Here is an 11698-nt window from a genome sequence, read left to right as displayed (position 1 = left end):
AAATGTGTATACAGGGTATTTGCACATTTATAAAGTTACAATGTAATGACTTTAATACTAAATTGGCCAAATGGTCAAATATTACGTAAGAAAGAGGCAAACATTGTTAAAATAGCCGATCTACAAGCTCTACGTATACTAGGCTGTGTATGCTGTGACAGGATACAGTATATGTATACAGTATACGTAATACTAGGCTGTATGTTGTGACTGGATACAGTATACGTATACTAGGCTGTATGTTGTGACAGGATACAGGTTACGTATGTGGCTCTCGGTTACTTGAATTCATCTTTCTTGCTTTCTTTCTTTCTTTCATTCAGATACTCAAGGCTGGCAGAGGTGTTGCAGGGGACACACCCCCCTCCCGCCCTCCTCTTCATTATAAGCGTGGACTATGAAGACAGGCCATCAGTGGAGGAGGGGAGCAAGAACTGGGCATCACTACTACAACTAGGAGGTCTAGATGACTCTCTAATGTAGTCTTTTTTTATTTTATAAACACACACACACACACACACAAACACACCCCACACACACACCCACCCACCCATTCAACCCCACACACGTACATATGATGCAGATGACATCTACATCTCACCTACAGTGTAACACCCTCCCAGACCATCCACCTCTAATAAAGTACTGGTGAAGCTAACCAGAGAGATGTAAAGTACTGGTGAAGCCAACCAGATGTACGGAGGATGGAGATGTAAAGTACTGGTGAAGCCAACCAGATGTACGGAGGATGGAGATGACGAGAGACGCCAGCTGGAAGGCTCATCCGAGGATGCCCTGCCCTAGAGAACGAGATCTGGAGATCTCTCTCTATCCATGGGTTTGTCTGCATGGGGGATTCCTCCGAAGACCTTGTCCTTCTCTGGGTTTCCCCTGAAGACGGCTGATGAAGACGGCTCAAAGTAGGAACCTCTTTAGGGCTGTCACGATTATGACATTTTACTTGACTTTTTGATTGTCGCTCAAATAATTGTGATTCATTTGGCCGAATGAATTAATTATTGCGTCGTACACTGAACATTGTAACATTATTAATACAAATGTGTCTGTCTTCGTAAACAAAAGGTGCACGGGTCAGATATGACAAATAACTTGCATAACTCAATAACTTTATACTTGAAAAAAAAAAACATGAAGTGGAGAACATTGAAAAAAACATGAATAGTGGAAATAGCAGTCTGCTATTTCCACTATTTTTTTAAAAAATGTTTGAAAACATATGGACATTTTTCAACATGGAAATGATTATGTCGATTATCCGAAAATTATCTCAAATACTTGCGATCAGGTGATTATGTAATAATTGTGACATACCTAATTAAACTAAAAGTTTTGTTTTCCTTTGCTGGATGCTGCTGCTGCAGTTTGTGTTGTATGATGTTTTTGTTGTGTGTTGTTTGTGTTTGATGCTGTTCGTGTCATGTGCTGATGTGGTTCAAGATGTACAGTAGCTCTGTTGCTGCCATGTTGGGGCCCGGTGTGGCAGTGAAACATGTTCAGCGACTGTTGTGTGGCTCTGGAATTGAAGGCTGATTTGAATCTACACTATTATGTCGGTTGTGTTGTGACTGTTATTGGAAGTGTGTGTGTGTGTGTGTGTGTGTGTGTGATAGAGAAAATTTGCATTAAACATTTTTTAGACATAGTCCTCTGTAAATCCGGGCCATTTGAAAAGGTCACCTTTTGGTAGGTGTGTGGGGGGGGTGTGTGAAAATGCAGGGCAAAGGTTTTTGTGTGTGTGTGTGTTGGGGGGGGGGGGGGGGTTTAGTGTTAGGAGTTGGCAAGTGAAGTTAGCCTCGCTTGCCAGACTGTTTACTCCTACAATTTCAAACGCTTCCATAATAGTCTGGAGCATGGATGCTCGCGCAAATTTGTCCTAATATAAATCAAAATAATAGAAGCCTATATAGCTTGCTGCTTAGCAGAAGTGGAAATTCAAAAATAAAATGTGAAGATATTTTTAAATAGATGATCGTGAACGGAAATGACGAACAGATGACAGCTTCCGTTCTCGGCTTTCGGGATGTGTAGTTCCAGACTCTATATAGCATTCGGAGATAATATTAATATGAATAATTGTCTGAGTACGTGAGACTAGGGGGAAGTAGGGCTGTGTCGTTTGACTGTATGCCTCCACCAGAGAGCTGCCTGGTGCTACTTATTAGAGATGCTGGAAGTAGTCACACTTCTACTGTACCATAAAGCAGTACATTAAAACGGCTTCATCGTTCTTCTACGTGCTTGCTTGTGTCCCTTTCCTTTTGTCATTAGGTCCTGCACACACTTCAACCTGATTGGGTGGTGGTACTCAAAGTGACACTGGTGCGCTGTGCACTTGGAGGCACAATTGTAATTTCTTCAATTCTGAAAACAGATGATGTGCCTAAAGCAGCAGGTCTCCTATGTAGGTGTGCGTGCGTACACATACTGTACAGTGTCGGTGTACACTCACTTGTTTGTGTGCATAGTCAGAATTCTGTTCTTAATCTAATCTAATAACTAAGATCTTCTCTTACGGGGGTCCCTGGCAACAAATCTTTTCAAGAGGGGGGTCCGCATACGTATCAATTTAGGGGTCCTTGACATGATGAGAATGAAATATTTGAGAATCACTGGCCTAAACCACTGAACAGAGATGAAGTACCTATATCGGGCTTTGTGTGTGTGTGTTTATACTACATTAGAGAGTCATCTAGACCTCCTAGTTGTAGTAGTGATGCCCAGTTCTTGCTCCCCTCCTCCACTGATGGCCTCTCTTCATAGTCCAAGTCTTCACTAGAGACTGCCACAAGGGTATTTACAGCTTGGAACTAGTAGAGGTCTAGCTACAGTAGTTTTAAACATTTAACTTAAAGCCCCTTTTGTGAGATATGCAGCCCCTGCAGATAAAGGAGGAATTATGCTGTAGTGTATCAAAACAAACCAGCCCTTCCTCTCACAAATGCCCTGCAGACTATGGCAGTCAAAGCAAGACAAACCTATGCTGTGTGCACACTAAAGGGTTTTCAAATCATTTCAAATTCAATCAAAACAGATTTTAAAAACATAAACCACAGACATAATAGCAGATTTATCCAATTTGTATTATTTCAATCAGCGGACACAGAAGTTGATGATTCAGTCACGACGCACAACCAAACACAGCAATTATATTAAACGATTTCAGAGAGAGTTGAGATTTCATAGTATAACTTGTGTAATCAAACAAAACATATTTCTCTCGACAGAAGTCAGATATCTATAACGAAAACAATTTCAGTCACCCAAACATTACATCCTTCCATCACTTATCTACTAACCGTGCTGGAACACGTTGCATCTCCTATGCACAACTTAACTAAACTTTTATATGTAGTTACAAATATATATCTCCATAGCAATGCATTGCTCACTTTCAATCACTTCACAGATGGATTTTCACACAAACATTTTGGAAATAGCAGATCCACAAGCTCACGCGTGGCATTGTGAGCTTGTAGATCGGCTATTCTCGCTATTTGTTGCACGAAGATACATAGGTCCTACATATACTGTATATAAGTCTTAACTAAGTGGTTAAGAAAATATCCCCTGCTCTGTTTTTTTCGGATTCCAGATTTGTGTCAAATGTCTTGAAATTCCTTCAAAGCGTTACTGAGATCGCGTTCACAAGGTTGGGACGGACAGGAGGTCACAGTGACCTTGACCTTTGACCACTTTTACTCTACTGTACTTCTAATAAGTTCGTCCCTGAGACGTTTGTGCTAAATGTCAGGAAAATCCCATTGGTGCCCTTGAGATATTGCAAGGTTGGGATATACAGATATACAGACATATGTACATACATATGTACGTAAGTACGGACAACCTGGAAACATAATGCCTCCCGTTACGGCTGTCCCCAATTGAGGCATAAAAAACCCAAATGGGAACGGTCGACCATGCTGCCTTTGAACCAGAACCAACCAGTGATAAAATCATTCTGTCAAGAGCAAACGGTGCCATTGTCTAGTGGCGTGCCGTTATCTTACAAGATGCCGCTCAATGGCATATTGTCAGCATTTACAATGACTCCATTCCGCGTCAAGAGAGCAAACACCACTGATGTGTCCAACTCTTGATTAAAAAAGGGGGAAAAAAGACATAAAGAACATTATCTCTCTCGACAGCTCATGCTTTAGTCAATTCACTGGTTTCTAATTTGCTCTTAAACAACTGTCAGCGAAACAAGCCACTCTGGGCTTGTTTTGCAACCCCCAGCTTCCTTCCACCCTTTCTCTTCGTCAGTAAGATGTGAAACTTTAATCAAAGAGGTGCAGGCTGTTTTGACAGTCTAATGATCAGTATGAGAGAGACTGCAGCGCACAGACAGAGAGGTAATGGCTCTACCAAACGTCCCGAGTGCATGAAACAATGTGCTTTGTTATTCCATCACCTCCCACCCCTATCGGACTCTGCTCTGCTCGCTTCTATTCTTCTCTTGTCCTCTCTACAAGTGCAGATGGTGAATGTATGTTTTAATAGTCAGCCCAGCTATTTCAACAATTACCATTTCACTGCGAGAGAGCGAGAGAGAGAGAGCGCGAGAGAGAGAGCGAGAGAGAGAGAGAGCGAGAGAGAGAGAGAGAGAGAGAGAGAGAGAGAGAGAGAGAGAGAGAGAGAGAGAGAGAGAGAGAGAGAGAGAGAGAGAGAGAGAGAGAGAGAGAGAGAGAGAGAGAGAGAGAGAGAGAGAGAGAGAGAGAGAGAGAGAGAGAGAGAGAGAGAGAGAGAGAGATGGAAAAAGAAGGAGATAGAGGAAGGTGGAGACAGAGAGAGATGTAGGTTAAGAGAGGATTTGGCATTAATCTCAATGTTTTGAGCCAAAAACACAATACAAGGCCTGTGGACTCTCACAGCAAGTGATTTAACCAGTGAAAAAGCATTGATTAATTTTCTAAAAAGGCAGCAAGGTTAAATGAATTCCATCACAATGAGAGACGATCATAGAGGCTTTAGCCCAGAGAGACACTTTAGAAAACCTCACCACAAAAAACTAAATGCATTTTTTTTTACTGAGGGCACAAAATAGTTTCTCAGAAGACACAACTTGGTAAATAAAAGCAAAAGCAATCACAATTTTTAACAATTGCCTTACAGATCCAAGAGCTGCTCCATTTACAAATACAACAAATACATCAGCTCATCAAGCTGTCACATAATAGCCTGAAGGGATCATTCAGTTCATCTTGTCTTAAGGTTTGTGATTTCGTCTCCTCTGCGTATGTATTTATTTTATTTATCAACACACTTTCAGGTGAGTGTGCAAGCAGTGCCAATCAATCAATTTGATTGAAAAAGAAAATGTCTTCAAACCAAAAAACTAAGCAACTGTGCAATGCTAACTTCCTATACGGCAATACAAAAAATGCTTTGAAAAGCTTCAGTACTGTACGTGATAATTTGGCATTTCGTTTTTTATGTTTTTTTCATGAAGGTGAATGAGCAAGCAGGACACTTTAACAAGGCACACATCTGGAATGAGGACTGAACGAGGGACATTTACGATGGCAGGACTGTGATGCTAAGGCCTGATTTATAATCAGTTGTGTGCGGGTGTCGCACATGGAAAATAGCAGATCTACAAGCTCACAATGTGCTGCAGTGCTACACGTTGAGAGCTTGTAGAGAGCTATTTTTCGTTTGCAACTAAGTATAACTCAGGCTTAATGAATCTGCTTCCAGGAGAGAATGAGTGTCTCAATGCACATTATTCCAGGTCATTTTAAAGCCGCCTGTTCTGGTTTCTAATTAGAACACGTTGTGATATTTGCACAGTGCAGAATCAGCAGAGGACCAAAGCTCTTTTTAATCATCTCGCCGTATGGGAAGTAATATTACATTAATTGCAACAGGAGAAGACCACAGTGCTTCCCCTGGTTCAGGAACCATTAATGGGAATGACACACCCCTCAGCACTCGTAGAAGAAATCAGTGGGAATCTACAGCACTGCATATGTGTGTACTATATATATCATAGCTGTCAGACTCAGAGAATGGAAAAAAGAACTTGGATTCAATGGATCGAATGCAGTTATTTAGTCACAAGAACTTTAATACGTTAATACTTTTCATTGATTAAATATTTATAAACCAACAGACAGATGTAACCACTTTCAGCTTGGCATCCCTATTCTTCTACAATAGCAATATACAAGCTCACAAGGTGTTATTTTTGCTACTTTTGTGCAACACTGCCACATGATGAAGTGTAAAATAGGCCATTAATTTATAATTTATGAAAAAAAGATGCAGATACAAGGTTTCTGTCCGACAGCAACAATATGTACATATTGTGTTTTGGTTGTGTTTTGTGTGGGCATTAGTTGTGTAGAGTATGTGTGTGTGTATGAAGGGGGGTGCTTTCTAAGTTTGCTGGTGCTTGTTGGTTCTGTAGACAGCCATGGTGACCCCATGGTTGGCAAATTCAGAATGAGATTAGATTTTTCTTTTTGTTCGCCGCGCCTCCGCCCAAGTGGAGCCTACTATGAAACTCTGCTCGGCTTGTGGCTCTGTCTGTCTGTGTGTGTGTGTGTGCAGTATGTGTGCACTGCCTGCACTGCCTGTGTGCAACCGACAGAGCGCCAGAGTGCAGCTACAGTCAAAACACACACATACACACACACACACACACACACACACACACACACACACACACACACACACACACACACACACACACACACACACACACACACACACACACACACACACACAGTCCGTAAATACAAAATATTTTCGAGCTGCGTTCGCTTCCAGCGTTCGCGCGTCTTACTTGTACAGTACAGAGTAAGGGGACGACACAGCGAAAGAACATTTAATTGATATACGGCTAATGACAAGTTTGGCAATACAACACTCACATTAGTGCAATTGACTCTTTTTTCACAAACGCGGCCAATGTTCTTCAGCATTGTCTTAGTAGGGTATGGATTTCTTCTCACCATTGCCAGCAATGTTAAGAAGCCAACTTTCTGTCGCCTCCGATTTAGACTGTGATCACTTATTTTGTATTTCAATAAAGTGTACTCTATAAGGGCATGTTCACAAATAGTGTTTTTCCTCCAACTGCCACCGCCTTTTTTCTTCTTTTTTTAAAAACAAAATAGAACCCTATGGGATCATCTTTACTGCACTTGGCAGCTTTTTTGGCAGAGCGGAGCGCTTTCAAAAGTTGAAATCAGCATAACTTTTTCATAGAATCTCATGCGGCATTTACCGCTTTTGTTTCCATTTCACCAATCATGATGAAGAAAAGGCTGCTAAGGAGGTGGGTGATTTCACAAAACACCACCAGAGATGGAGACAGAGAAAGTGTACCTGTTGATAAATGAGCATTGACTATACTGCTAGAAGGACTCCCCTGCTCCCTGCTCTTTATTGTCTGTCTCTAAAGGCAAATCTAAGCAGCCTCCTCTTCGCCATGGTTATTTATTAAAAAACAAAGAGTAAATATGTGTGGCTAGTGGTTATGGATCGAACCACTAGGACAGCGGTTAAAATCAGCTAAGCTGTCTGTTGCAATGTGCATGTTTTGTTTTTATATTGGCACCAAATGTGCTCCAGGCAGCACTTTCTCCACTCCAAATACTGTGTGAATACAGCCTACAGTAGGCTACAGGTATCTTTTTCTTTTCTTTGTGTTGTCAGACAACTGCATGACTCCTGACTCTTACAAGTGATTTGATCATCGGACAACAGAAACAGAAGTTGACAGGAGGTTGGCTTGTTGGCAAAAGAAATATGTTGTCCATTTTTGTGAAAAAGCTCTATATTCTGCTTCAAAATTGGACTACAGAAGACTGTACAAAGACAACAGGCAAAGCTCAATGCTGATAGATACCATACTATAGAATGTATTAACAGCAACGATGGAGAAATATATAGTGCCACGGTCCAATACTAGGTGCCAGAGTTCAATGTGCCAGAATAAATGATAAATGTTACACAGTAACATTACTGTGGAGGGAAAATCATTTATTCTGCAAATAACCGCCATCAGATTGAAAATGGCCAAGCCTTAATAATCCCCTCATGAGGACTGAAAATGGCGCATTTTCAAAAAACAGGACCATACAAAGCGTATTTGAAAACAAAAAGTTAATCTAAGGAACAACTGTGTACTTGAATCTGCAGTGCACAGTTTAGCCAAGATTTGCATTATACATGTATTGCATTAATGATATTGAAAAAGGTGTATAAATGCAATACAGACAACATATCGTCACTGTCAGGCAGAAACCTTGTTTGTCCAAAACCGTTACTTTTGAGAAAACAGAAAAAAGTACCTGTGTTTTAATGGATCCATCATAGTTATCCTTCAAAAGCTTGTGTTAATAGTTATAATCACTTTCACTTTAAATTCCCAAAAGTTTCAAATTATCTGATAATTTCACCACTTTTGCACTACACTCTCAAGGTCATTAATTCATGAAAAAGAAGAAAGAAAGAAAAGAAAGAAAAGTTTAAATATGGAGATAGAAGATTTCTGCCCGACAGCAACGATGATGAAAGTTACTTTGGATGATGGAGCGCTGCTGGCGGTCCACATCTTGGGAGCACTTCATCTCACCCCATTTCACTGATGAAGCATCAATGTTTCACCTCATTGGTCATCAGGGCATCGGTGTTCACCACTTTGATGAATGAAACACCATCGTCTCAACGACTGACCTCTTTGGATGACGAAGTACCGCCGACTCACCTCATTGGTTGAGAGGACTGAGTCCTCGTCCAGGCTGAGGACGGCGTCTGTGAGGATGGCGTCATGGGGGAGAAAACGACTGCTCATTGTCTAGGAGAGAGAGAGAGAGAGAGAGAGAGAGAGAGAGAGAGAGAGAGGAAATCTGTGTATTGAGAAGATGCTTGCTGAGATGAATGCCAAACTTTACATTCTTCTCTCATACAACAACAATCATTTATGAAGAGCATTTTGCCAAGACAAAGAAGATTAAGCACTTAAATAACCCCAGCACCGGTATTGTCGCGTCACATGGTGAGCTTGTCGATCGGCTATTTTCAGCGAAAGCTTTCCCCAAAATAACAGAAAACAGAAAAGATACTAGTATTGAGCCCTGATGGACTCCGGTCACCCATATTAGGTTGCACCAACAATTTTAAGTATTTTTCCCGCTCATAAACATCCCAACAAGGGCCATATTTAGAATAGCAATGGCGCGCACCGTTGCATTGTCTAAAATGCAGGACGCAATTGTATTGAGGCTGTGTCCGCCTCCTATTTCGCTAGTAAAAAGATTGCATTATCTGGGAGCAAATCTCGGTGCTATAGGAGTGAAGTAGTTGTATTAAGTCTCTGCATTGGTCATGGGTGTGTATTGGACATAACAAAAAATTAAGACCAGCTTAGGTCTGGTCTAAAGCGCAATCACTTTTTGATGTTTGTGCATCAGTCCACACATCATTTAAAATTGGCCATAGGGTGGTGGTAGAGGAAGGTTCAAGGTTCAACTTTATTGGCAACAATACCAATTACAAGTAAATAAAAGACACGTGAAATTCATGGTGCGCTAAAAAAAAAAACACAGCAGCTCTCAAGAGTACCACATTAAAGACTCAGTGTCAAAAGTGATCTATGTTAAAACTAAGCTGCTTAAATAAATAAACAATCTATATTAAATATCTAAACTACCTAAACGTGCAAAATAGCTCAAGTGCAAACTGCATTGTCATAGGTCCAATACATTAGCTACAGACGTGTGGCCATATAGTCCGGGCCCTGTAATGTTCAGTGTGTGCGGTAGCGGCCAGAAAGCGATCCATAGTCTTTGTGTGCAACTGTCAAGGCTGAGATACCGCTTGCCTGGCTGCGGCCGCAGCGATGACCTGAACAGGCTGTGGCTGGGATGGTGGACATCCCCAAATATCCATTCAGCATAAAGCATCAAAGTGGTACAAATTGAATGGTTGTAAATCAGAACAATGAGAAAACACATTTAGAATGCATCCCTGCTGACCTGGGCTTAAGGTCTTGTCTGTGTCCTTGTAACTGTAACTGGCTTGTAAATATGTATTTTATTTACTACAAGCAAGAGATTTTGTGTAGAGGGGGATAAAGGAGGAACTCCGGTCAACAAAGTATATAGGGTTTGGATGAGCAGTTTTTTATAGTTATTAATAAATAATATTATAAACATGTCCATGTACAACTCATACTTAATATCATAATATCACGTTCAAGCTTGATATTATACATTTTTAATATAAGTTTCCAGAGGCTTTAAGTCTGTTTTCAGCCTTAGCTCCCCTGTCCTTTCACACTTCCTATTATCTCACTAAAAGAAAGCATCTTAGACTCTCTACAAAGGGGGAAAGTCTTCTAAGCTTTGTTAATATTATTATAGAGTTGGCTGCAAGTTATAATTCTCCCACTCAGTTTGAACAGATGGACAATGACCCTCACCTCTACTACTACAGAGTACAACATTGCAGATGTTTCAGCACTGCACATATTGAAGATTGTTTATTTTCTTCGTTGTTTTGTTGGACAATGAATGGGGACATCTGTCATGTGACCCTGATGCAAATTAAATAACATCTATGTCCTTAATGTCCCCTTTATTCTTCAGTATTATACAGTAGTATCATTCTGCCTCTCTGCTTTCTCTCATTTAAGCTGTCATTGCTTCAGTGGCCAAGCTTTGCCTGTGTGTGTGTATGTGTATGTGTTAAGGATGGCCAACCGATAACCGTTAACCGTTAAGAAATCGGCAACCGGTTAATACTAACGATTAAAATGAATAGTAAAAAAAAAAAGGGTGTGTGTGTGTGCGTGCGCGCTGTATGTGAGAGAGTGGATTTGTGGGCCAGGGAAAGGATGGGAGGGAGGTTGACAGTACCAAAAACGGGAAACATGCACACACACACACACACACACACAAAGACATGCAGACACGGAGACACGCATGCACACACACTGCAAGTTATTATATCAAGTTATTATCACTAATATTGCCCTCTGTCACTGAATGCTCCTCTTAATACCATTGGCTAGCTTGCACATCAAACCAGGAACTTCTGTTCATTTAGGATATGACAATTCAGCAGTGTCCAAAAGAGGAAAGATGCAGTTGCTTTTGTATTTTACTGTTTAACTTTCCTTGTGTTCTAAAAAAGCTGACCCCCCAGGTTTTAACATGGTTTAATGGTTTAAAGAGACCCATATGTATAAGTAAAAAAAAAAGTGGTTTATTTGCAAAAAAAATAACTTTTGCTCAAATTGAACGTGGCCAACAGAACCACCCAGGATGTCAAATACTGTAGAACCCATGTACACTCTATTAACGTATTATTTTGAGCACATGCGTACATTTCAGAGGGTATCATGGAGCCGGGCTCCAATAAGTCAAACAAAATAGATAATATTTCTGTCTTTAAAACAGACATTAAGAAGGTTAATACATTAGTTGTCCAGTGCGATATGTTGTCATGGGGTCCAGAGGTGAGTGTGTATGTGTGCGGCTTGGAAATGACAGTAAAGAATGCTAGGATAGAATATAGAACCTACAGGCAATGAAAAGCCAATGGTAAAAAAAACCTGTTCATTCCTTACACCGGTGTGTCTCTATTGATCGATTGGCTAGCTTAATAGGGCATGTGTGCGCCTCTATCAATTGATTGGCTGGCCTAAGAGGAAGTGTTGTAAGCC

At 40.8% G+C, this 11698-nt stretch overlaps 1 protein-coding gene across 2 annotated transcripts in view; it reads right to left on the bottom strand.

Moving 5' to 3' along the window:
- Window positions 1-11698, bottom strand: part of LOC311063844 (exostosin-1) — a gene marked incomplete at both ends in the record, with an annotated part of 229696 nt that overhangs the window by 11859 nt on the left and 206139 nt on the right. For both annotated transcript variants that reach the window (XM_084083453.1, XM_084083454.1), the window contains one exon: window positions 8738-8827. In XM_084083453.1, coding sequence (XP_083939579.1) covers window positions 8738-8827 — 90 coding nt within the window. The remainder of the gene's footprint in view (window positions 1-8737; window positions 8828-11698) is intronic.

Source organism: Gymnoscopelus microlampas (assembly GCF_963454915.1).
Source record: "Gymnoscopelus microlampas genome assembly, chromosome: 16".
Lineage (NCBI taxonomy): Eukaryota > Metazoa > Chordata > Actinopteri > Myctophiformes > Myctophidae > Gymnoscopelus > Gymnoscopelus microlampas.
Note: the sequence above shows the minus strand (reverse complement) of the source record. Positions and strands in the feature narration are given on the sequence as shown.